The sequence below is a fragment of the Melospiza georgiana genome, chromosome Z, assembly GCF_028018845.1.
Source record: "Melospiza georgiana isolate bMelGeo1 chromosome Z, bMelGeo1.pri, whole genome shotgun sequence".
NCBI classification, from domain to species: domain Eukaryota; kingdom Metazoa; phylum Chordata; class Aves; order Passeriformes; family Passerellidae; genus Melospiza; species Melospiza georgiana.
Genome location: NC_080465.1, coordinates 63116250 through 63143916, shown reverse-complemented (window position 1 = coordinate 63143916; position 27667 = coordinate 63116250). Strand labels below are relative to the sequence as shown.

General features: G+C 39.2%; 1 protein-coding gene across 3 annotated transcripts in view; it reads left to right on the top strand.

Annotated features, from left to right (window-relative positions):
• The window catches only part of TRPM3 (transient receptor potential cation channel subfamily M member 3), a 386409-nt gene that overhangs the window by 317289 nt on the left and 41453 nt on the right, over positions 1–27667 (top strand). For 2 of the 3 annotated variants that reach the window (XM_058043663.1, XM_058043664.1), the window contains exons 9-18: positions 352–424; positions 7400–7500; positions 9269–9403; positions 12008–12058; positions 18333–18368; positions 18507–18647; positions 20016–20045; positions 21112–21401; positions 22255–22483; positions 24950–25117. In XM_058043663.1, the coding sequence (XP_057899646.1) occupies positions 352–424; positions 7400–7500; positions 9269–9403; positions 12008–12058; positions 18333–18368; positions 18507–18647; positions 20016–20045; positions 21112–21401; positions 22255–22483; positions 24950–25117 (1254 nt within the window). The remainder of the gene's footprint in view (positions 1–351; positions 425–7399; positions 7501–9268; positions 9404–12007; positions 12059–18332; positions 18369–18506; positions 18648–20015; positions 20046–21111; positions 21402–22254; positions 22484–24949; positions 25118–27667) is intronic. The other variant, XM_058043665.1, reaches the window with a different exon arrangement.

Genomic DNA, 27667 nt, shown 5'->3' with positions numbered 1-27667 from the left:
TTAAGTCCACACTCATAGGACACCTAAATCTTTCTTGTAATCTGTTGAGAACATTAAGTCTAATGTCACTCTAATACAGGAACATTCCTTCATCTCTAGTTTCACCCTGTAAGTGTCACTGAGTGGTTTTTTTCCATATGAAGATTAATACAATTTCTATCTTCCCAAATTTTATGTTACAAAATATACTGTGTGTTAATCCAATTTAATTAGCTTCTCATAAAGCAAATAAAGTAAGATTATCTCATAGACATCAGGACATTTTAAGATTCAAATCACGCAGCCCTAATTTAAGTTGCTTTTTTTTAATTACCCTTGTTTCAATAATGGTATTGTCTATTAATATTGCAGATCACAGTTTTTCGAATGGGATCAGAAGGACACCAGGATATTGATTTAGCTATCCTGACAGCACTACTAAAAGGTAACAGAGTTGAGTGAATCTATATCAATCCATTTTGTGTCTCTGGTGTCCTGAAACCTGCATTTATTGACATATCTATCAAGATGATAAATCTATACTGTGAAACTGAAGTATGCTTCTTGCTCTAATTGCTTTATACAAACCCAGCTCTTTCTTTAATGTTTAAACAGCTACTGTTTTTCCTTTCTGAATTTTTGTTCTCCACAATCACTGATGTGTCACAAGAAATATCAGTGGTGACCCCCAACACCAGTTACTTGAGAAGCTCAGTATTCATGAGAAGCCAAAGAACTCCTCAGATTCAGATTACCTTGGTAGCTAAAACATCCATTTAGTTTAAGCTGGCTCTATTGACAAAGTAAGGTGTTACCTGTAGTCATCCCTAGAAAGTCTGGAAGTAGTGTGAGGTTTCTTTCAGCCTTCACTTGTAGATTTAAGAGTGTAGCTATTGGGATGGTTGGGCTTTTAATCTTAAACCTGGCTGGTTGTTACATCTTTCTAAGCCATTACATGTTACACTTCTGCTCTTAAAATGTTGACTTTAAATTTCCTATTGCTACAGTTCATGATAGACCCTGATCTATATTAATTAAAAAATTAGTTCAAAACAAAAATCAAGAATTTCATCTATAGCCAAATTTCTCTTTTGTCCCTTGGAAATAATATAATTGTAGGTTTCATTTTTATCTTAAATGTAACTGAATCCTTCATTACCTTTAGTGTGAAGGTATTCTCTTCACATTTGTTCTTAAGACAATCCCTGAAAGTACTGCTCCTGTTTTCTATTAATAAGGCAAAGAATGTCTTAGAGTTGTGATTCCGCTTTTTCTAAATGTGTTTTTAAGATCTGTATCCCAACGTAGATCCCTGGAGTCTTCTGAAAACTGACTCTTGGAAGCTGAAGTAAATAAGTCACATGCCTGTGAGGGATTGTTTTCTATTTGAAATGTTCTTTTGCAGTATTTACATGAGCAACTGTTTTAGTGGTTGCCGTCTCAGTATATGAGCAGTCCTCCCTGGTCTGGAATATCCATTTTGCAAGTACTTAATTGGTGCTGTTGGCCTCTTAGTAAAATAAAATTTCCTTTTCTCTTGGTGTTAAGAGTGCAAGTCATCATAAGAAACTTTTATTAGCTCAGGAGGTGCCTGGATCTGTGTAAGTACTTTTGACATCTCCTTTCATGCTTGTCTGAGAACCTGGATTTGAAAATCTGCTGGTGGCAGAAACATTTGTTTCTTGCTCAAGAAAGAGCCAGAGGAACTAAGACTTACACCTCATCTTCCCTGCTCCTCTGGACTTTCTGATTATGAAGGTACATAATGAAGATCAGATTCATCAGGCACCTCTGGTTCATGTAAGCCTCCTGATCACAAGGTGTTTATCAATATGTGCAAAGATGAGATCTGTTGTCTCAGCCAAGTCAGTTGCCCTTATTCACACCATGTCTTTGTACAAGTGTTCTGGCCCATCTGGAAAGAAATACTGATTTTCTGAAAATATACCGCACTAGCCTGATGGATACTTGGGTTTTTCATCAAAGTCTAGGGTGGCAATCCTGAACCACTTGTCTATTGCTTTTTAATAAGCAATTTATTTATAATAGGTAAAATAAATGGATTTTTTTTTTATTTTGGAATTTTCATGACATTGAAATTTTCATGGCATTAGAGTTTCCACAGCATTGAAAACTTACTTCCTACAATTTATTGTCTCTAAAATTAAAGAAAAATAATAATTGTAATCAGTAAATTAAGAGATTTGAAGACTGAGTCTGAGTTATCTTGGCATTCATAAATTTAAATTTAAGAATTCATCTCTTCCTACGCTCAAGTACTGTGTAAAAAAAAGGTGCAGAGCAGTGTATGAAACTGGTGAGTGATTACCAGTAACTTTTTTTCATTCAGTCTTCTTGATGAGGAAATTGCAGCTTTTGGTAGTGCAAGAGGAGCATATCAGCTAATGACCGTCCCACCCTTGCGTGAGTGATTTGGTCGTGGAAGAGTGGGACAAGGGTTTGGAAACACAAAATATCACTTCCTATTTGCTGTGTAAAGTTTGTGATGAGCTAATCTCTTTTTAAATCCACACCAGACACACTGCCAATTCAGGAGCTCTCCTGTACAGCACATTCCACAAGCCCAAAACTCAGCACCACATATTATTTCTTTGTTTGCTTTCACAAGTCTCTTGTTTAATCTTGTCAGCAAGATTTATCTTTCTTGGAAGTGATCTTCAATAAACTACAGAATGGCATCCAAACTGGTTATCAATTTACATTGCATGGATGTCACAACAGCATATGGTTTGCAAATTCTTTTTTTTTTTTTAATGTTGAGAGACACAAATGTGGGAAGTAAATTTCCAAAGGCATGAGTTTATAGCAGGCAAGTTTATCAATACAGTTTAGCTGTTTGTGCTCTCTTAACTTGAGCAGTTGGAACTCACACCATAATGGATTTTGTCCTTTTGCAGCTGCTAGTGAAGCAGAAGGCATACGACAGGGAAGTTAAAGACAGCATATGGAGATGGTCTAAAAAAACTCTTGTTTTGAAGTGGCTTCAAAGATCCTAGTTCACGAAGCTGTTGCAATGTCTGGAGCAGACTAGTGCCAGCCCTGTTTCAGATGGTGCTCCAGAAGCCTCCCCAGTGCTACTGTGAGCACGGGGAAAGGGAGAGGTGCTGTGTGGTGTGTGCATACAGTGATATTACTGCCACGTACCTGCTGGGATAAACCATGCTAGGCTGCAGCAGAGCTGAAGTTCTGCATACTTTCCAGCCTGTGAGTAAGTCATGATTCATGCTCACTGAATAGCCATCATGTAGTATCAGATGGTTAAGGATAGTCTGCCAACCATGAAATCACAGACACAAAAAGGTTTCAGAATTAGGTCAGCTATCTGGTTCCTGCACTTGTAGCTGTTTTTGCTATCTGCTTTCATATTGTCAATTGGTTTCCTAATTGCCCGGATGGTTCTGTAGCAAATGCTGTGGAAAGGCAGCCTTTGCACTAGAGAGCTGCTGAAACAGGAGATAGCACTGGACCTGCAGAGACACAGAACAAAAAGTTAATTTGTTTTTTCATTTTCCCTAATCTAGTTCTTGTCTTTAGATGTTGATTCAAAGAGGAGACTGACATGCTTAGGTGCACTGTGGAAATGGATATCCCACAACCATTTCTGTCTAGGTAGATGTTTCATGTCATTTCATCTTTCCAGATACCTGAGCACCAAGATCATAGGCTATTCCAGGAGAATCCTTTAGGGGGTCTGTGTTGGTCACAGTAAGCTTTAGCCAGTACATAAAAGCCTGTAATAATAAGTATATAAAAGCTCTTCAGTAATCCTGCAAGTGCACAGCACTCATTTTCTGATGTGTACCCTGGCTCCCCGAGGAGACAGCGTTGAGTTTATAGTCCCTGGCTGTATCATAAAGGAGTTATTACATTTTCAGTCCAAAATATTGAGTAGACAATGTGACTTTTTAGCAAAAGAGTCTATGCAAGCACTGCTGGATGGCAGCCTAAGAACATAAAATTAACATCTACAGGAACTAACAGCTGTCCCAGCAGTCTATCTATATCCAGTGGTATCTATACCAAGATAAAACACTGCCAAAACAACGTATTGCATCCCAATTGCAACTTTTCTTCTAGGAGCAGATGAAAGGAAGGGTCACACTGCAGATGTTGTCATCGTCTCAAAACATTCTTTTGAGGAACATACCTTAGAATCAGCCAGACACCAGAATACTGAGTAAATATTACAGAGACATTAGTCATATTACCCAAAACATTATTTAATGCAATAAGTATGATATGGTAATTAAAATAATACAATGCAACAGGTTATTAACTCTACCTTATTTATTTCCCAGTTATCCTTTGGCTTTGATTTGGGCACGTTACAGTGACACTCATGAGTGACAGGCATCCCCAGAGAGGTCACATTTCGGATTCTTCCTGCTGACTCAAGTCCATATTCTATGGCACTAAATGCAGTCAAGGAAATTGAAAGCAGACTGTATCTTAAGAAGGCCATCTCATGTTTTTTTCTGGGGAGTTTTTCTTATATGACTGGAATCATTCATACTTCTTAATCATGGGTAGAATTCCACCTAAAATAGCCTGAATACTTCCTTTTCCATGTGAGACAAAGGCCATCAGTTCTGTCCTAGAATAAAATAAATTAAAAGGCATCCACAGCCCTTATGCTGCTCTGTACAAACATTTATAGCTTTGATTTTCCTTCTCCTCTTAAGTAAAATCAGTGTGTCCCACATTCATCTTAAAACCCCTCAGAGAAGACAGGAAAGAGAAGGAAGCAAGGGCTTTCCGGCAAGAAACTGTACTGTGGAAGCACCCATCCAACCAAATGCGCCAGAGCCCCAGGATGCACGTCCATAGACTACACCCTAGCTGATGGGCTGCTTCAGACCTGGAGTACAACATCCCCTTGAAAAGCCACGCATTTCCTTCTACTGCCAGGTACCTGCAGTGCTCTGTGAGACAATGAACTCAAACACCACGGCACCAAGTGCTGAGAAGAGCATCAACTCTGGGACTGCACGTGCTCCAACAGGAAAACTTGGCCACTGCTGGCAGCCTTAAGCACAATGAAGGGAGATGGGAATGACACAGGTTGGACCACAGCTTGCTTTCCCCTCTGCTCAGTATTTGGAGCAATCAGCATGCTCAAAGAAAACAATTTTGATGAATGGATGCCAGCTGTTCCTTCCTGTGATCAAATGCACCAGAAGACCCTCTGTTTATCTGCCAGTTGAATCTTTTCTAAAGCATGAAAAGGGCCAGGACTGCTAGGGTCAGTTGCCACAAGCTGGAGAGCACTCCCTGCTAGGGCTCAGAGGTTATTTATCTGGAGCCTCAGTGATGTAGCTTGACTTCTGCCTCAAGTGGGGGAGTGTAAACAGCCCACTTCCCTCCCCAAGTCCATCTGATCCAAAATTATTTCTAACTAGATGAAACTAGATGAAACACCTCTGGCTACCCATCATAGGCTATTGTAGGAAAATCAGGAACTGGAGCTCCCTCATCACATGTGTGAAATGTTTTCAGGCTGTGGGATCACCATCACTGCCCCCAGGTTTTAGAGTTCACCCATGTGTTTCCTCCATGGCTCCCCAAAAACCTTGACTAATCACCTGCTAAAGCTCTCACTTCTCCTACAGGCACATGATTGGGAAGGAGGAGATCTGATGAGAACATCTCTTGTTTGCTTCAGAAGGGGGGAGAACATTATTTGCTCTCTGTGTTTAACTTACACTATCATACTCACTGCAGGTATTTTTTTTCTGTTTTTATAAATAAATCTTGGGATGTTGAAATGTAGAGACATTTTTGCCTTTCCCAAAGGTAAATATTTTCTGTTCTTGAATGCTGCATATTGCTTGTGTAAGAAACTCCAAAAGTTTCAGATGTTGTTGGCATCCCCCCTGAGGTCTCTTGTGAGAGCTCTTGTCTGTGTTGCAGTACATAGAATGAGAAGTTGTGTCTTATGAAAAGGAGCATTCCGGATACATCTTAGCCACAGAAGTCACAGAAGTATTTTTACTTTTTTTTACCTTCTTCATTTGTTTCAATTCTATTCTGTTCCTGCATTGTCTACCTTTTTATCAGAGCTCATTTCTGTATGAATGTGATTTGGATGATTCACAATTCACCATCTCCCAAACAATTACTGTAGGCATTGACAAGGAATTGGCTATATCAGCAGTAAACTGACCTCAAAGTTGAGAGTTATGAAATTAAATTATAGGCTAAGCTCCACAAAGTTTTTTACTAAGGTTTTCACAGAGAATTTCAGCAGGCAGCTTTTTGTTTTCATTGCCTCCAATTTCAGAGTCCACTTTCAACTGGAACAGTGTGTGGGTTGAATAGTACTGAAATGGGGACACAAATGCTTTGAAGTAATGAAGAGCTTTTATTTCTCCTCACTCTATGATATCAGTATAAGAATTAATAAACACAAAATAACAGTAGAGGTATGAAGTCTTTAAAAAATAAGCCCTTATACAATCACCTAACCACTGCAACCAGATATGTAGTTAAAAGTCAAAGAGCCCTTTATTTATTTGGTTGATCAGTTCATTCAGGCCAGTTCTCCCTTTGACATTGAAGAACAAATGCTGTTTTATTATTACAAATTAGCTGAGAACTGTGAAATAAAAAAGCACAGCAGGACAGGAATGTCCCACAGTGTCCATTAAAACTGCAGGGAAAATCATACCCTCCCTGCCAAATACAAAGAGCTCCAAATCCATCTTATCATCTGCATGGTTTCTCATTTAATTTGGATGTATTATACCTTGATACAAGCTTTATAGAATGCTTACTTACATGGATATTTCATATGTGAAGGGAAATTTGTCCCACCAGGATGCCTCAGTACAAACAGGGGAGAAACTCCTATGCCTCTTATCCAGATGGAATGTGTAAGATGCCAAAAAAATGCAGAACTACCGAAATCAATGATGTCTGTATGAGTTGAATCTGCTTGTAATTGCTAGAGGCATGTATGTTTGTGTGTGTGTGTGTGTGTGTGTGTGTGTGTGCAGGTTCATGTGATACATGTGGGGGTGTGTGTATTCCTGCAGTTCCATCTGTATCCTGGCTTGCTCTCTTGCTCACATTCAGTAGGAGGGAAACCAAAAATTGCCTCTTCTGATATCACCTGTATCTGCAGTGTTTTGAAGGGAAATATGAGGAAATATTTAATGTATGTAAGACAATCTGAGAACTAGAGATGCAGATTTGAAAACGGATTTTTTTTTTTTTTTTTTTTTTTTTTTTTACAGGTGCAGTGGAAGGTTTGGTTTTGTTTTAATATGAGATCAGTTGCAGAAATCACATGGACGTCTGTGAGACTCTTCACAAAGAGGAGTTACCAGGGCATACTGAGCCTAATGTCTTGTTTCTTTTTTCTCCTGCTCTCCTCCTGCTCCCCTGTCTGTGTGCACAGGAGCGAACGCATCTGCTCCCGACCAGCTGAGCCTAGCGCTAGCCTGGAACAGAGTGGACATCGCCCGCAGCCAGATCTTTATTTATGGGCAGCAGTGGCCGGTACCGTATATATATGTACAACATCTTCTGTTAGAAACACTTTGCACCCTACAGAGTATTAAATCCATTCTGTTTGCAGTGGTGGTTTTAGTGTGGTTTGAAATACTCTGGGTCCTGCCAAGCTCACGGTTCCCAGGCACAGTAGCCGAAGGCCGGCACAGTTGCAGAGAGGTTAATGTGTTCTGTTGTCCAAGGAAATGGTGACATCTAGCGATGCCTTAACAGTAGAACACCGTACCTCTGAAAAAACGGGAAGTACCAGAGTTATGCTACCCAACATGATTCTGCGAGCTGAGGAAAACGAGTATACAGCCATATTTTAGTGCTAGACTACAAATTCAAGGAAAGTCAAAACTCCTTTTTTCTCTTCAAGCAGCACGCTTTTATATGCAAATACTGAATTTGAGGTGAAGGTTTGACATAAAAGATACCATACAAATGTTGGAGGTCAGGTAGACTGCAGGAGCTGGTCAGCCGTGTCACCAGGAATGGGCTGTGGCTCCAGACCTCTGGTGGTGTTAATTCTGCTCCCACTGCTGCTGTGCATTGATCTGCCTGCTCTACATCTGCACCGTCCTGTGCTCCAGCTCCTCGCTGGCTAATACCATTCTCAGGGAGCACCAGGGGTGTGGATTCTCTTCAGGAGTGGGAAGACTGTAAATAGAGGAGTTATTGAATACTGTGTCAGGCAGAGGAGGAAGAGTCAACTCCTTGACTGTGCTACAGCTTTTAAAGGTGCAGAAGTCACACACAGAAAAAAAAAAAAAAAAAAGAAGGTCTACATCCTTACCTGTATCTCCTTAAAGTCCAACTTATTCAGTCAGGAGTTTCAACTGGACCAGATTACTCACTGCTGTGACACTTGTTTCATCACTGTCATTAAAATTTCACGTGCTATCATTACATGAGCATTTACAATTCCCCGTGGAAAAATTATAACAATGGGAAAAACCTCTGTTTAAGTATCCTTGCTTTAAATGTAGCTTTCTACAGCTTGCTACCCCTAAAAGCTAGTAAAAAATCATTGCCTTTTCAGTCATGGAGTGAGCAGGACTATTTATTTTGTCTTTGATATTGGGCATAAGTACGTGTCAAAACACAGGAGGGATTATAATGGCATTGAACTGTCTTCATTGTTATCTCTTCATCACCACATCATAGCAAAAATCTTCAAACTGCAAACATTTTGGAAGCTAAAAGCTGAAAGAATGAGATAATTTCTCATTCTTCTAATTCTGCCTGACCTCCAAGAGTTAAGAAGGAGAGGTTTTGTGTAAGAAGACCTCTTGCATTTGGGCCTTCAAAGGAATGCAAATTATGAAGCTATTTCTGTTTCCCAGGTATTCAAATTTCCCTGAGGTTCCATATCACAAACACAAGAAAACTCTAGAAAAGGCAGAATTAAAGTGATTACTTGTGCACATAACAAGTGTATCTAATATAAATAAAATGTTTAACAGGGAAAGAAATAATGATAATAATGACATGGTGAAGGTAGAGATATGGTCTCCAGTTTACTATATTCCAGTTCCTTTGTCCTAAACAATTTTTCCTAGAGTATTTTAACCAGCACTCCAATATTCCTTTTTGAAATGGAGCCCTGAATTAGAAAAATTGTTACAGATTAAAACCGTGATTATCCCATTCCAAGCTTAGAAGAGAAACCCTCAGAATTTTGTTAGTCCCTCTGCTTGTGCTGGAGTGACTGAACCAGCTGGGTGTAGCCTGCCACGCCCAGGAACAGCTTCAATTAATCACTTCTTTGCAGGTGGGCTCCCTTGAGCAAGCAATGCTGGATGCACTGGTGTTGGACAGAGTGGATTTTGTGAAATTACTCATAGAAAATGGAGTAAGCATGCATCGTTTTCTCACCATCTCCCGGCTAGAGGAATTGTACAATACGGTAGGGCCAGCCTAAGGCAAATTTTCTGTCTCTATATTCACTGTTCTAGCTCCCACTTGTATTGTAATGGCATGATGATGATGATGATACACCAGGCAGTCAACACCTGCTGCAGAAATTTTTCATTAGTCCATATTGTCTCTCTTGCTTGTCTCTCATATAATGTAACATGCTGTGCCTTGTCCACATAATCTGCTGTATGGATTTTGTAAAGACATAAAATAAGCTTCACACAGTGCCAGCTAATTTCTTGTCATTGTAATTCCAATATGACAAACCTAAGATTTAGGCAGGTGGTACTGGCTGGAAGACAGTCACTGGCAATTTAGGACTGATACAGTGGTGTTATATGACTCCTGACAATATGGTTTCAGAAAAATCTTCCAACTCTTAATCAGTCTCTCTTACAATGAAGGGTTTCCCCATGCCCCTACTGAGTTCCAAAGCTTAGACCTTTGACTTTAAAAAAAATATTTGGAAGGTTTTAATCCTTACAATTAAAGTGAATATAAAACTGCACAAATTAAGTCTGCTTCTGAATTCTCAAATGCAAAATACATTCCAGCATTCACAGTATTATTATTTACTTAGGTAGTAGTTCAGAAAGTTCGAACTTCTTATGTGTAATGAAAAAAAATCTTCAAGGCAAATCTAGTTGGTAGAACTCCCAGGTTTTGCTGTCATAAGCTGCTGCACTGGACTGTTGTCTGGATGTGCATCACACTGATGGTGACCTTCAGAAGTCAGTCTTGCAAAATATCAAAGATTCATAAAGGATTCATTAAATTTGGGCCAAATAGGGAGGGGCAGGTATAGATAGATAGATAGATAGATAGATAGATAGATAGATAGATAGATAGATAGATAGATAGATATGTATGCACGTATGTATGTATGTGTCTATATGTATATATATAGGGTACATATGAGCTACCCTAGAGACAAGATCCCATCTGAACTTTGGTCAGCTTACATTTTGCCTATTGACTGGCATCTATGTATTAAGAGCAGAATGCCTACGAGCTTCCTTGTAACAGGGATAAGCATGATAGTTCTTGTGCAAAAGCCAGTTTTTACAGGGAATAAGTTTGACAGAAATCTTCAGTTCCACAGCTAAAAGAAGGGCTTTTTGAACAAATTTATTGCTATAGAAATCAGCGTACATTTTTTCATGCACAAATTCCAAAAGACCCAGGCTCTGAAATGCCTGAACTACCAATTATACTGTATGACCAAATGCATCCATAGTTGCCTTAGCACCAAAAAAAATTACATGGCCAGTTAAAAATGACCATATTTCAGCATAAGATTTAGGAATGACCTGTGAAGCTACAAACCAGTGAATCTTACCTCTGCTATGGCAAATTTGTAAAAATAGAATGAAGTACAGAACTACAGGCAAGGGAATCAATTTTATGTCAACAAAGAGTTTATCAAGCTTCTATAGGAAAACGTTAAGCCTTAGAAATCTATTTCTGCAATTGGCATGCACGAGAATAAGAATGTTGCACTTGGTTCCATTTTTTTATTTTTGCAAAACTTCGACAGCATTTTAAAATTTCAAAGGTTATTAAAGAAATGTAGCTGCCATGGTTTAGAAGATCAGGGACAGTTCTGGTTTAAAACCTACTTGAATGCTAAAAAACAGGGAGAAGGAAAACATGGTCCATTTTTACCACAAAGGACATTATGACCAGGGTCATGGAAGACTCTGGAAGACTCTGTTCAGTTTGTTTATGTAAGATCTGAAAAATAGTACCTACAGAAGAGACAGTAATATTTTCAGGTGTTTTAGAAAATCTGAAGCAGCATATGAAGAATCACAGGTAAGTCTCATCATGCTCAGAGATGGGATTACGTAAAATTAAGTGTTGGGAAGTGCAGAGCAATGCATATACGGAAACATCGACTACACATGTGTAGTGGTCTCATCCATATCAGCTACAACCAAGGAGACCTCTCATAAAAGTCTCTTAAAATATCAGCAACAGTCAAAACAAAGCAAAGAAAATAAAGTAAGATGTAATAATAGTAGTAGTGGTAGTAGTAGTAGTATGATCAAAATTGCGGGACTCCTCTGCATAATATTTTTGCAATGACAGCTGGAGTCAAAAGAATATTGGAAAAATTCACAGACCTTGCATTCTGCATTCACATGTGTGTGCATTCACAGGGAGCAGCTTTCAGATGAGACAGCCTCAATGCAATGCCAGGCCCAGAGTGCCTCTGAGCCACCAGCGGCGGAACTGGAGGTCCTGAGTGCAGGAAGGCTAAGACTAAAGCAGTTGGTTTTGCTTCTACTCTTTCCCAGAGGCTGTGCTATGCTACTGGTTTTTCTAAGCCAGGAGCCTAACCCAATACATAGGAATTCCATTTTCATCCACTGTGGCAGTTCATAGGGTTTTCTTAAGGAAGAGTTTTCTACAAAAGAGAAAAACGGGTGAAATAATGCTCTTGTAATTGTTTGGGGTTTTTTTAATTGATAACACTGTACAATTGAAGTGCTCTCAGCTGCCTGATTTCTAAACCAGCAAAGTGAGAAAGTTATCTCAACATTTATATTTTGTGCAAACTATTTTGTTCTTCTTCATTTGTCCTTTGCAGAGACACGGACCATCCAACACTCTGCATCATCTAGTCAGAGATGTGAAAAAGGTGAGTCCAATAGACGGTAGGTTGAAAATAATGTTATTGGTTTTTCGTAGCTAGATACAATCTCTGTTCTGCATGAGCTTTCAGTCAGAGCCTTCTCCTTCCTGCCAGTACAGAATGTCCTGTTTGTGTGCTCCAAATATGAACTTTTTGCATACAAAGCACAATTAGCAAGTTATTTGGCTTGCTTTCTCTGTGGTTTTAGATGCTTGAGTAATACTGTGTCTGCTGCCGTAATTGTAGGCTCTTACATACTGTGTGGATTTATGCTGTTACTTGTATTTTTCCATACCTGCAGCTGTTGTCTAAGCTATTTTCTGTGTTGCTACTTTACTTCCAAGCCTGTAAAATAGCTATTACCCTTGTGCTGGATCCTGGCTTTTTGAAACAGTTCCTCATTCTGTATTGTGTGGTACATTTTAGCCATCTTCCTCAGCAGAATATAAAAATTAACAGTGCAAGTTTCCCCTGACCCTTATCATGTTAATTTCAAGAATCTTGAATTATAAAAATCTATTAGAAGAGCTGGACAGAAATACTGAAAGGTCTAGTGGCAGGAAGGAGATATCAAATACCTTTACCAATGTGCTCAGGATTAAAAGAGTTACAGTGGCTGCAAGAAATAAAAATCCCTTATCCTTTAAATATATGGATCAAGTAAGGAGATTGAGTCTGCAAATGACCTCATCAACTTGAATATTCCCCCAGAGCATGTGCGGATTACAACCTTGCACATTATGTAAGACAGACCTCAAGGGTAGCCTACTTGAGAAGGGATATCTCTGTGCATGGAACTAGACAGAAAATTTTAAAAGGAGAGGATATTTTTTCTAAGAGCACAGGTTTTAGTGTTTTTTTCTGACAGTGACAGAATTGAAGCCACCTAAGAGAGGAGAGTACTATTGTGTCATATAGCACCTTTTTACTAAGTAATTTTACAGAGTAATCAGTAGCATGTTAGGAAGGTTCTGGTGGTATTCTTTGGTTGGTGTGTTAAAATGCATCATCATTGACCAATTATGTATAGGGTGTTAAGTGACCATTGAAGTGTGAAATGCCTACAAAAAGAAACTATGCACAAATCCCCTTGGACTGAGCAGAGTGAAGCTAGAATCTATTTAGAATGGATACTGCTCTTGAAGCTGAAGTTTCCAGAATATTTTATTACTTAATATGCAGTTATTTATGTGCCTTTATTAATTTGAAAGAAGCATAATTTGTCTTCTACTTTTTTTTCCAAATGCCTTCTCTTCGCCAGAATCACCTTTCCAAGATCTTCTTCAAAGGCATAGCAAATTGTATGTTGAGTAACTAAATAATATGTATCTCTTTCTTCTGAGGCCCTAACTAAATATGTATGTTTAAAGAAACTCTTGAAAGGAAAGGCATCAAAGTAATCAAAGATGACCAGTACTCATGGATGTATAGGAATAGACACTGAATAAACTTACACTATATTTGTATATTTGATGACATTATTTGTTCCATAGTGATTTCTAACTAGTAAGTGATGGTTATCTTTCCATAAATTTATCTTTCGTTCCTCTGTCAATATCTAAAATCTTCAGTAATTCCAACTACATTGAATCAGTCTTATGAGCATAGGTGAGGGCTTTGGAAACAGACAGTCTGGTATGGCTCTTTAGCACCTTCCTGAAGAAGAGGAAAACTGGACCTCTGAGGCTCTATTTCTCATTTTGTCCAGGATGAAGAACAGCCAGGTTTCATAAGGAGAGGTGACAGCTCACTATAGCCCTGACAGCTGAGCAGATCCCTTACCAGTCAACCAAGCCATAAATCAGTCCTCAGATCCGACAACAGTTTAAATGAAAACACCTCTTTGGAAAAAACTTCTTAATGGACACATCACCATTTGACAATTTGATGGCCCATCATGCATGCAAGACAGACCACACTGCTGATGCTAGTTTTTTGAGTTCATGTATATTTTGATGCCACACACCTAGCCTCTCAGATTTAATTACAGCATCACAGAATATAAATACCAAAATATGTACTACACCACCTTGAGACAATACCTAATTGATATGAAATACACTGCATATACATGTACCTCACAGTTTTAAAACTTGCACTATTTAAAAGAGTGTATGCTAAAAAACTTGCATCTTGAGCATTGTGGATTCTCAGATAGAGAATGGATATTAAAAATCATAGGAGCAGTAATTTACTACTGTTGTACTATATAGCTTTGTAAATCAGTAGGAGAGTATTGTTTTGTTATGTTTTGTTTTGTTTTGTTTTGTTTGAAAAACAATCTTGCCTGCTTCATAAAGAAAATAATGAGAACAACAGAAGTCATATTATCACATTCCATTTGTGGCAGCCTGTAGACACACATGTGCACACAAAACATATAATACAACAATATATTTTCCCTTTGGTTTTCCAAATACTGCTGTGAAGACTGATAGCCTAGGCAGCATACTGTAAAGGCCTGGAGATAAAATCTGAAAGAATTTACAATAATCTGGATGTGCATTAATTTTGCATGTATTAACAAGACAAATTATGTCATAATGACTCTGCCTCAGATCACCTTTCAGTCCTCTCAATTTCACAGCTACATAGCAGGGCCAACCTGCCTGCAGTTTTGGCCTCATGGCCATTTTGCCACCTCCTGTCAAGGGTCCAGGATTTCAAACTTAACTTTGGCTTCCTTCCATAGACCATACACAGGAATGTACCCAAGCTAAGCAGAAAGAATCACACACTGGCTCTCCTGGACACCCTGTCTGCAAGTGGAGGTTGCCCTCTATGAATTTAAAAAAATAAAAATCCTTCCCTGCCTCAACTAGCTGATGAAGATCAGTAGTAACTAATAGATGAATTTTTTTTTCCATTTATCCAAAACATTGTATATAATTAACAGATCTCAATTCCACTTCAGGATTATTTACATTTCAAAGTTGGGGTTTTTTTGGACTGCTACTGCACATCTGCATTTCCAAAGAAAAAACTAGCAATATATAGAATTTTGGCAGTATTATTTCTTTCTCAGCACGCAGACTCAGAGGTTTGATACATAGTGACACAGAAATGCACTTGAAGTGAAAAAACTACTACAACTGACTAGCTACAGTTTAAACCTGAAATTTCTTCAGGAGAAGAATTGTGCATTAACACTGAAGAGTTTTGTCCCAGCATTAAAAGATTTGTTGATTATTAACCAGAACAACTATCTTAGCTCAAAATCAAACTTTTTCCTTGATTATTCTTGACCACCTAGACTGCACTAGAATTAGTTCATCCAAATTCTTGTTGTTCTTGGGGCAGTTCTGTCCCACTTGCACCACGGTGTTTCATTTACAAGCATTCTTAGCACTGCCAGGGTGGTTCAAGCTGTCTGCTGACAGAGCAAGTGCTTTGGCATGTGTGTAACTCCTGTCACAAGGATGGTCCAGTCTTCTTTACTAGGGTATCGCACTTTGGAAAAGGAATGTTTATGAAGTGCGTATTTTTCCTGTGGATTTGGGAATTTTCTTTAGTGAAGTGTTTCAGTATTATCTGGGAGGTTTAGATGCATCTTTTATCAAAGTTATTTTACTGGAATCTTTCTATCTAAATCTTTCATGAAAATTAAAAATCAAAACTGTGTCAAGAAACTCAGCTTTATAGTACGTATAGCACCCTGATGCCTGTTGTTCTTTAACTGCTCAAATGTTTTTTGCCACTTAATAACATTAAAGCCTTCAGTTTGAGTGAAGACCTTAAGTTAGAAGGAGTCCTGCCTTGGAAGTGCAACTCCCATTTCTGCTAATCCTTTCATCCTTGCTCTAGTAGAATTCTGGGAAGACAACAACATTTTAGGGGGAAAACCAACCAAACCTAGCAGAATTTACTTTTTGAAATATCATTTTTTAGGTTTATTTTTCATTTAATTTTTAGATGTTATCTTTCTTAAACTGTTCAGCATAAACGTTACCATGTCCAAATTATCTAAGCTAATACACGTTCTTGCCAACCATAGTAATTCCCTCACTCATCAAATTAAACAAGATTAGGAAGGTTGCAAAAAGATATGCTGGAGGACATTACTTGAAAATTGTTGGCAGCTCAATTTTTTCCAGTAAATTTGCTTGATTTTTTGTCCCTTTGAATGCCAGCCTATTGCTGGGCATGGTACACTGTGAAAGCACAACCTCCCTCTCTCCTTCCTCAGCCTTTGCAGCATGCTGCTTGTACCATGGTAGCAGGGCAGGAAATAAGCCTTGTCCTTCATGGCTGAAGTCGAAAAGGAAGGAGGATCTTTGCATCCATTTTTTCTCTTCTGCAGAGCCAGTTGCCATCTGCTCTCCATTAGTGATTCTCTGCTCTAATCTAATAAGAACATCTCCAGAGAAGCCAGGCAGATATCTCCAGACATGCAGATATTTCAAGCAAGACATGATAGTCATAAAATTGCTCCATGTGAATTACTAACCTTCTCCTAATGAACACATTAAAAAAGCTACAGGCTCCCTGTAATCTGTACTGTATATCATTATAGAACAATAGATTATTACAGTGCACTGAAAAATTTTGAAGCTTTGAAGAGTTACAATTTCTGGTCCTTCTGCAATATTGGTTATATGAGACAATTTTTTGTTAGAGTAATATTCCTTTTTTTCAAGGCTACTGTTCACAGAAGGATAATTTGTCTCTCCACCTTTATCTTGTAGTCATTTCTTTTGCACAGTGACATGCAGAACAGAGAGGGTTCTCTAAATCTGAAAGGTTTCTTGGTGAGGTCTCTAGAGCCAGGTGATCTATTCACAATTTCCTGAATCATGCCTTCTTTTCTGGTAGGGAATGCTTACTGAAACAAGACCTTTCAACTCAGAAGCAGAGAGTTAGAGAAGGAGGCAAACCTTCCTTTGGGTTCATTCCCTTCCCATTAGTCCTTTTCTCCTGTAAAGGGGTCAGAGTTTACCTTGTGTAGATTTTTCTGAAGAGAATAGAAGAGCAGGTGTGCCCACACTGGGGTTTTGTTCCTCCATTGCCAGAGACCTCCCCCAGAGACTTGACTGGCACATCTGTGAGTGCAGCTCAGCCTGAAATTGTTCCACATACAAGATGTCCCGTTGGGTTCACTGCAACTGGAGAATAGAAATGCCCCATTAACTCAGAGTGAATTCATATGCAGTGGGAGACAATCTGTTACTGAAATCATTCTTCATAGTTTTGCAACCCCCAAGCACTGGGGAACTCATAACCTTAGTGATGCCATTTTCAGATTTGAAAGTGAAGAGTAGGAAGATGTGTGCAAGGGAGTTCCCATAAAAAGGACAGTAAGATGTGGACGTATTTGTCATTCTGTTTCCTTTCAAGTTAAAAAGTACACGCTGAAGACATCATGTAGACTCAGGCATATAGATATTCATAGGCGTACACATACACACATATATCTATTTAGATATAGGTATATAGAAATATCTAACAGAGGGTAGGAAAGGAAAAGAAATGAAAGGAGAAGTATGTAGGCATCTTTTCCAGGGTCGTGCTAATGACCCTTGCCACAAACTCAGTTCATTTCTTGTGAGAAAATCTCCATGGCTCTGCTGGAAATTACATAACTAGATAATGTGTTTAAAGGGGCTTTTAGTAAAATATGTAAGGAACTCAGGTAGAGAATATGCCGAAAAATTTCTAGGCCTGTAGTTTTCTTCATAAGAAAACCCCAAAATAATTAGCCACATAGGTATTTTGTTTATTACAGCTTTCATACATACAGATGCTTTCCTCATTCTTGGTGTGAAACTTAAGCAAGGGTGTGTATTCTTTGAACACAACTCCAAGACTGAATGCTGATAGACTCTCCTTTCCCTTAGCAACTAGTAATAATGATAGCTCATGTCCTAAGTCCTCTAGAGCTGTAACACCAATCTTACCTCCTGCTCTTCCATTCCTGGAACATGGGAAGGAAACACTGCAGGATGGGAAGGAGTTGGTCCCATGTGAACAAGAGATTTTGTGTGATGTTGCTTCACATGCCTTGACAGTTCAGAATAGGCAGTCCAGAGAGATGCCAGCAGAGATGCGAGGTGCCAGGATGAGTTGTGGGTGAGAGCTGGTGCAGGAAAAGTGCTATCTTGCAGAACTAGAGTCCAGCAATTGTGCCTGACTTTTCAAGTGTATCGATCCTCATGCTTTTGTTTCTGCAGTCATGTTCCTTGTTTCCCCAGCTGAAGAATATGAGTACTGTGTACTGACGTTATCTTCTGTTACTTCCAACAAGTTCTTCACCTTCTTATTTAACTTATGTCTTCTTTCCAAGCGAGAATATCCAGGTTTCGGTTGGATCTATTTTAAGGTGAATTAATTAACCAGCATAATAATACATTCCTGCTTTTACCTATTTAATTTGTTTTATTCTAACTCCATTTTAAAGTACATTTAACAATGTCAGTAATGAGCATTTCTTTTTCCACCATCCTTATTTTCACTGCAGGGAAACTTACCTCCTGATTACCGGATAAGTCTGATTGATATTGGGTTGGTGATAGAGTACCTGATGGGAGGAGCGTACCGCTGCAATTACACCCGAAAGCGGTTCAGAACACTGTACCACAACTTGTTCGGGCCCAAGAGGGTAAGAAACAAGCTGCTTGCCATCCTCAGGACTGTAACAAGGCAGGGATTACCATAGCTTCTTAGATGGTTCCAGGCTGGTGGGGTCCAGATTCATTTCCATTATGTGCATTGCTATTATCTCACCATAATGCATCACAAGCCAGACACTGATACAAGCTATGGTTTTTATAAATTTAATGAAAAAATTATTGCAGTCAGCTGCCCTACTGAAACCAGCACATAAAACAGTCTCCTCTGACCCTAAAACCTGTAATTATGAGTATTCACAGCTTTTAAAAGGCAAGTCTTTTGACCTAAACCAATAATACCGTAATTCTGAAGGTTTCAAGGCAAAGAAACCCATAACTCAAAACATGTTTTGTTTTTTGAATGTGGCTCCAGCAGTCATTGGGTTCATGGCAACACCACTGTTAAGTATTTTTGTGATTTTTGTGGGTTCCTTGTTTGATAAGTGAATACAAAGTCTTTCTAAAACACAAAAACTGTTAATTATCATCCATACTGCCATTGACCCAGTTCACCATGAACAAGAGTCTGTTCAGCTCCTCCCAGAATGACTCCCAGTTCCTCCCAGTTCCTTCTTTGCCTACTTTTGCCTCACATTTCAGATTTTAGCAATACACAACAATGAAAGTATTAATAAATAGCTATAAATAGCAACAGCTCTGTGAAAAGCTTGCAGACAGCTACCTAAAATGGACTTATTTGTTTCCATATGCTTTTCCTTAAGATTCTTCACTTTTGAAAGGAAAGACAGTGATTGTAGCTGGTGGGAGAGAATTCCTTCCCAAAGTCACTCCATTAACAAAAGCATTTGAGCAGTGATTTCACCAATACTGAAGCAACACACAGAGGGCTCCACAAGAGTCAATAAAAGTGTTCCACGGCAGTGGCCAAAATGCTGATGTACTCCAGAGAAATCCATTGATGCCTTATCAGTGGCCCCTATCACTTTCTTGCTAGAACAGCCCTAACCAGTTGTAATTTTTACCTGAATCCAAATATGTCTTCTGATGTGGTTTTGGTGAAATAATGTCAAACTCAAGTTTGAAATAATTGCATATTTGATTGCTGTATGTGTATAATATGATTGGTATATGTGTGTGATATATATATATATATATATATATATATATATATATATTCATGTAATAATTTGATTGGTGTATGTATATATATGCTATTGCAGTACATTTTATTTTCTATATTTTCATTATTATTATTATTATTATTACTAAATTTTATTGTATATTCTACATCACTCTACATGCATGTGTATGTATGTGTATATGTATACACAAATAGCTGTAGTTTTTCATCACTATTCTCTGAGAAATAACATTTTTCTAATTTTTTTTTCGTACAGCCAAAAGCTCTGAAGCTGTTGGGAATGGAGGTAGGCAACCTCTGACAAATTTTAATGTTTTTTCCTTCTTTGATAAATATAAACTATATCCAAATTATGTTCAAATTCAATGTAATGAAAATATGACTAGTATTTTCATCCAGATAGTTGGTTTACACAAGGGGCAGATTAAGAAACATTTCTTAATTAAAGTCCAGGAGATGGCTAAGGAAAAAGAGGACTCTGCCCCAGCTATAGATCTTCTTGTTTTTTTGTATAATAAGAATTAAACAAAGTGTTTCGGTCCAGCAGGGCAAGCAGAATTTCAGTCAGATAGCATCTAACTTCAAAACATATTCAGAGAAATGAAACACTTGCAGAGAATGATGCAGAAATCTTTATAGGAAGACATCCAAAGTTATCTCAGTTTTATTGGCACATTTGGCTACCCTGATGCTTCAAGGGTATGGTAGTATTTTTATGGTTTTTTATTTTATACAACCACTTTCATTTTTCCATCCATAGACATAGGACAGAATAGGTCAGCACACCTGATAAAAGCAAAAGGCTAAAATGGGAAAGAAACTAAAGGCAACAGAAGCAACAAATGGATGGAGAAGAAAGGAATAAACACACAGAATAGGAGTAAAGAAGGGAAATTGCTAGTTTTGTAAGGTGATAAAGTGAGAAAACACAAGAATAAGCATAGAAGGAGTCTTCAGCAGATTAGAAAATCCCCTGGATATGTACTTTCTGGAGGTGGAAAGAGGCAGATGCGTTACAGCAGATGTTACATTTGCAGTGAGCTCTTACCTTTATTTTAATGGTGGATTTTCCAAAATAGTTCTGGATATTGTGTGGTTGTACTCTGTGTTATTAGTTTCAGAGTGATAATGTTATTGATTCAGGGTGATAGTCCAAGGCTCTGTTCCCCTGTTTACTGTCTTCTAATTACAGTGCACGCGCCAATACCTTTTTTATTGTTTACCTATGTTAAATATTTTGTCCAAAAAATGATGAATGGGCTGGCCTGCAGGAAACGTGTTAGGTTCTGATTTCAATGAATTGCGTGAACTGTTCCTTCACTGATGAAAAAAATTCTCTACAATTCCCACAGGATGATGTCCCTTTGCGTCGAGGCAGAAAACCAACAAAGAAAAAAGAAGAAGAAGTTGATATTGATATGGATGACCCTGAGATCAATCACTTTCCATTCCCATTCCACGAGCTGATGGTGTGGGCTGTGCTGATGAAACGTCAGAAGATGGCCCTCTTCTTTTGGCAACACGGGGAAGAGGCTATGGCTAAAGCTCTGGTGGCCTGCAAACTCTGCAAAGCCATGGCCCACGAGGCATCAGAAAATGACATGGTGGATGATATATCCCAAGAGCTGAACCACAATTCCAGGTGAATTTCCTTTAGAGTACACTTTCCTGAGGGGGAAAGAAAAAAAAAAAGGAGGAAAGAGAGATTTCTGGACCTTCCTAAAATTTTCTTATTTGTAGCTTGCTTTCATTTCTAACTTGTAGTGGAAGCGCAGTCCCTTTAGAGAAAATCCAAATGGCTTTTAAACAGTCTGTCTGCCAGAATAGCAAAGTTGTTAGCAGCATAACTTCTGAATGAAAAGATGTCAAGAAGACAATGAAATATCTATATTGTTCATGTGTTCTCCCTGCAGCCTCAAGAGTCAGACTGCAACATTTCTCTGTGCTTTTTCAGGATACTCTGTACCTGCCCAGCAGAACAGTTATTGAAATCCTTATGAGCAAAGTATTCAGGCAGAAGTGTTAATTAACCAAGAGGTCATGCTTAGATGAACAAGGCAAGATTCTAGATTTCATAAGAATTTTTCCTGATGTTAAAATTTCAGAAATTTAGGATTTGAGGAAGGATATTGGACACTCCTTCCAGGAGGCTTGACCATGAAGCTGTGGGCAAACAGCAGAGAAGCCATCCCTTAAGCTGCAGATAACCAGAGGGTTTCAGTTCGAAAATGTCAGGGAGGTGGGCAGGGAGGTGGGAGCAGACAGCTGGTAGGTGTGGGTGCTCATCGCTGCTAAGCTGGGGCACTTATTTATATGCCTGACATGAGCCACTCACGTTTGAAAACGTGGGTTTCCGTGAGTCGAGTCAACATCACGTTGATTTGCGTGCTGGAAGGCGCCGTGCCCCTGGCAGAGGCGCGTTCTGAGCACGGGGCTGTGTGTGCCCACGGAGTGAGCGGGGTCCCTCTGTGTCCCTCTGTGTCCCTCTGTTGCAGGGACTTCGGCCAGCTGGCGGTCGAGCTGCTGGACCAGTCATACAAGCAGGACGAGCAGCTGGCCATGAAACTGCTGACCTATGAGCTGAAGAACTGGAGCAACGCCACGTGCCTGCAGCTTGCAGTGGCAGCCAAGCACAGGGACTTCATCGCTCACACTTGCAGCCAGATGCTGCTCACTGACATGTGGATGGGTCGTCTCCGGATGCGAAAAAATTCTGGCCTAAAGGTCATTCCTGTTTTAAAATAAAATTAACATTCAGAGGATTCTAATAGATGGTGACACGTTTCACAAAAAATCAGTAATAACTGTCTAAAGTAACCATATTTCAGATATTTATTTGCAGTGACATTAAGCATGGTATATTCTTCCTGCACTCAGTTTTTCAGATGGGGCTCATTGTAAGCCTAAGTTCAAAGCACACAGCTTAGATTTTTTCATTTGCTTTCTTAAAGTCCTCTTTGGCATCATTTATCAGAACAAGAATTGAGCTAGAAGGTTATTGTGTCATCCTGCCTGTATACTTGAGGAGTTAGTCAAGAGTTTTAAAGATAAATAAAGGAAAAGGAAGTGTAAGTGAATTAACCATCAGTGAAAGGTGCTGATCTGACAACCTTTCCCAGAACAGGCAAAGTAAGCAGCACAAATTTCCTCACAAACCCTTGCAAATCTTCCTGATGGCGTCTGAAGGGACTTCTTTAGAGGGTTTAAAGGATAATTTAGTTTTCAAAGCTGTTACAGCTTTACTTCCACGGTTGACAAAACTGCTAACAGTGCAAAGTGAATTCTGAGATGAATTTGAGTCCCTGGTATGTTTCACCAGAGCAGTCACCAGTGAGAACATACCCAGCAATTGCCTCTCCCTCCTAGATCACAGAGAAATATTTTCAGTGAAGGGATTCTCTCTTCTGCACTAATTGCCTGTGTGAAAATTGGTAATTACTCAGCTGTGTTGCCATGTGAAAAGATGTTCAGTAATGGCAAGAGTGCTTAGGAGTGCGCACATTGCTTCCAGACTGGCTCTTAATCCAGTGACAGTGGTGAGTGAGAGAAAGTGGCTGATAGCAATCCTGTGCAGGACCTGTGCATACACGTTGTTCTGCTACAGATAGAAAACTTTCTCATATTTGGAGACATTCCTACCTATTTCCTGAACTCACGGGCCTGTTATCCTTCAGAGGGACAGCCGCTTTGTTCCCTGTTTAGCTTTGCAGAAATTCAGTCTAGGTACATGGAGGACAGTGTAGCAACTGATTTCCCACTACATGCATTCCACTTTTCAGCACATTTCTTAAGCCCTAAAATAGACCTTTCTTTCATAACGCATAACTGAAGGTAACAGGCTCTGTTTCAGCTTCTTCTAACATCAGGGCTTCACAAGGACCCTTTACTCAGTTTCTAGTCTGTATTTTATTTCAATGAAGCTCATTAGCAGAGCTTGTTAAAGCTAGAGAAGGCTACAAGCTACATGAGGCAGCATGACAAAGAAATAAATTTGCAAGCATGAGTCATGGTTTATTTCCCAAGAACATTTTTTTCCCTTTGAAACTGACAAACGGTAGAAAGTTTGAATATAATTATTTAGATTCTTGCTAGGAATGTATGGCACCAATGGAAGGGCTAGGGGCAGCTGTTAATCCTACCTGCTCTTAAAAATAGCCTTTCTGTGAAGCCAGGTCTGCCTGTAACCTCCTCTCCCTGGACCCATCATTTTGTGAGCACAGCACAGTGCAGAAAGCTTTTCCAAGGCTAAGTGCAGCATTTGCACACCCTACCTGCTCCTCATTGTGTACTTTGAATGGTTTCAACAAGCTGTCTGCTGATATGATGATCACAAGCATCCTCTCTAACCTGCCAAGAAGTTAACTATCTGGTTTTACTCTCTTTCAGGGAGAGATTTATCAGAAAATCATTCTCCATCAAATTGCAGCATAACCAGGAGAAGTTATTGTGGTTGTGAATACAGACTTTGCTTTGTTTTACTGTGATGTCTGTTCACTTGTACTAATGGTTTAACCCAAGCATTGTTCATTACATATAAATCCCGAAAAGGAAATTTTAGTGGTTTCTACACTCTGGCATCTAAGAGGGGGAAGGCAGAAAAGAAAGAGCTGACATTAACATGACCATTACACAGCTGCCTTGTTACTGGAACATAATCTAAGGAGACTGCACATCAGCATTTGCTTTTGCTGGCTTTGCCTTATCTCCTCAGATCCACACACAGTTGCACTTCATTGACTGCCAGTGTACATTAAGTATGGACACAAAGAGCTATTAACCCTCTCTGTAGAAATAAATATTCTCTGTGTGTCATTTATACTGGTGTTTTGTATTATGTAAAATGCAGACATTTGTAGGTCTGTACACCCACATGGACCCACCTACTTTTGACCTTATATAATATTTTGTAAATATATTCTAGTATGTATCAGTACGCACCTGGTGATGTGCAAGTAGATAAAACATTCAAGAGCATTCACAGCAGCACTAGTAGAAGTCACATGTTTTGATTCAGTGCTCTGGTAACATTACCCCCAATGACAAATACTTTATTGTCATAGAAACTCACATGTGCATGTATCTTTCTTTTCCTAAATCTCCCAAGGGAGTTTTTCTGTTTGATGCTAAGTAACCATTATGACCATAATCTGCTTTCTGTGATGATTATTGTTATCATTATTATTGCTTTAGGTAATTCTAGGAATTCTACTTCCTCCTTCAATCCTCAGCTTGGAGTTCAAGAACAAAGATGATATGCCCTACATGACCCAGGCCAATGAGATCCATCTTCAAGAAAAAGATCCAGAAGAACCAGAGAAGCCAGTGAAAGAAAAAGATGAGGAAGACATGGAACTCACTGTAAGTGCTCACAATAAATCATCAGCCTCAGCACGGTCAATTTGTAATTCCTGCCTCTGTAGGCATTGCAGAACATCTGATGGCTAAATATAGCACATGATAGGATATCACAATTCACACTCCTCTCTCCTCCATGAGACTCAAGCCGCACAAGTTGCCATCATTTGCCTCCATGTTGCAGCAGTGCATGGAGATGCTGTGCTGTAATATCCTCATATTTTGACTCAAATATCCTCGTATTTTGACTCAAATATCCTCATATTTTGACTCAGTTTGATGCCACATTGTCTCAACTAAGTGAATTAGATTTTAGAAGCACTCAGTCAAGATAGATGACCTCTCTGGTATGAAAAGGGCTCACCTTTGGCTGGAAATGCCCAAACATTCATGGAAGCCAGAGGTTTTTTTTCTTTTAGTTGACTTCACTAGAGAGTAGGCAAGTGTGCAAACATGCCAGAAAAATTATGAAAACTTAGTCTAAAATTCTTTTTGTGTTTGTGGTCATTGCCTTTCACACACAGATCCAGTCTTTAATCCATTGAAGACACTAGCAAGCAGAAAGACAGCTCCCCTTCTACAATCCAACAGAATTGTGTAAGCAGACACTTGTCAATATTAGCAGCATAGCCTTTGAGGAATAATTTACACCACGAAGAATCAGACAACTAAAGCTCTGAAAACTGCACAAGTCATCTACCTTCTGTCTCTTGTCCTCACACTTTTTCGTTTGTTATTATACAGGCTATTACATCTGCCTTAGTCAAGTTTGGTTTGAGTTTATTTGGGTTTGATTGTGGTGTCTTTGAAAGACTTAAAACTCTGCCCCTGTTGGTCAGCATAGAGACATAAAAGAGATTTGCCTGATTAAGTTAAAGAACAAAAACAAAAACAGAAAAACCCAGACTGTTTCCCACAGGCAAACAGCAGGAGCTGCCCGCAGGATCCCGACTGCAGGCAGGCAGAAGGACCTGCCTACAAGACCCAATATACAGGCAAGCCGAAGGAGCAGCCCACCAGACCCACCTACAGGACCCGTTTGCAGGCAAGAACCTGGCTGTTGGGAAGGACCAGAAGCCAGAATAGCAGCAATGGGGCATTCTCTGCTCATTAGCTATTGATTGCGATTTACTAACCCTTGGCTTCTGATTCCCTTATGAAGTGCCTATTCAAATCAAATAAGCACTTTGCAAGCTGCCTTTTACCTGGCAATGGGGAGAGATTTGGGAAAGATGTGTTTTCCATCCCGCTGTAGCTATCCCAGCTCCTGGTTTCTTGTCTACAATACTGTTTCCTTTTTCTCTTCTGACTCCTGCTGCAAATAAATGGTGTGTACAGTGGACCTGCTATTCCAGATGAACCTTAGATGTTCCCTCACTTCTCCCTTCCATGTGCTGACAGTCCTATTGCTCTGTTCTGTCATTGGCTCTTCCCTTAATTCCTTCAAATTCAGTGTATCACTCCAGTGAAGTTTCAGGCACTTGAAACATTTTCCATAAAATAGTATTTCTTCATGTGGAGTCCAGCAAGTTTAGAAACAATATCTTTGGTCAGCACTGCTCACTTAGTATTTCTGCATATAATTTATACCACATTGTAGAACTTCTAACACAGCTGTTTCACTCAGGTACCCCTCAGTGGTGAGCAGAGACGAATTGGTAGCAGAGAGTTCTTGGCATGTCTGTGGTTAGATGCCACAGGCAATTACATTTAGTCACCTGACATATTTTAAATATAAGAAAATAATTTAGACTGAAGTTTCATACTGTTCCCGCCTTAGTCAAATGATCTGGCATAATGGTCAGATTTCTTTTCCACTGATCAGAGGATGCCTGAAAGATGTTTTGGGAAGTCCCTTTGTGACGTTTCCCCTTACCCATGGTATCCTTTAGTGTATTAAGGATACCTTATAAATACTTCAATAAGATTAATAATTTATTGCGCTGGAATATCATAAATGTTTAATCCATTGCTGAACTTTGAATCAATAGATTAGTCACTCACCTACCCTGAGTTTTGTTCAGCATAAAGATTAACAAACAAAAGCAAAGTTAAAAAAATCATTTTTAACTCAAAGTTCCTTTTCCAGTAAATAATATATAATTGAAATAGTATTCCTGATTCTCCTTCCAGCCGTTCCCTATGAATACTTCTCAAGTCTCTGTATTCATCATGTCACACCCATATTCTCTCTGCTAAAATGAAGACAAAGAGGTCTCATCTAGGCAAGGTCTGTTCATTGATTTCCTGTGTGTCTTGCACTAAGCCCAGGTGACTAAAGACAGGCCAAGGATTCAGTTTCTTCTTCTGTACTGCATTTTGCAGAGTACATGAGGTACAGGGCCACAATCATCTTTTCCCTATTTTACAACTCATTTGCACAAATAATGTGATCAGCAGACTACAGCAACAGTGAAGTTAAGTCTCCACATGGGTGCGTCTGCTGCAAGTATGTATTTGCTTTATGCTCCTCTTAAAGGGTCAGGTGGGTGACTGAACATGTGGATATACTATGAAGATGTGTTTATTCACTGTAAACTACTTGTTATTTAC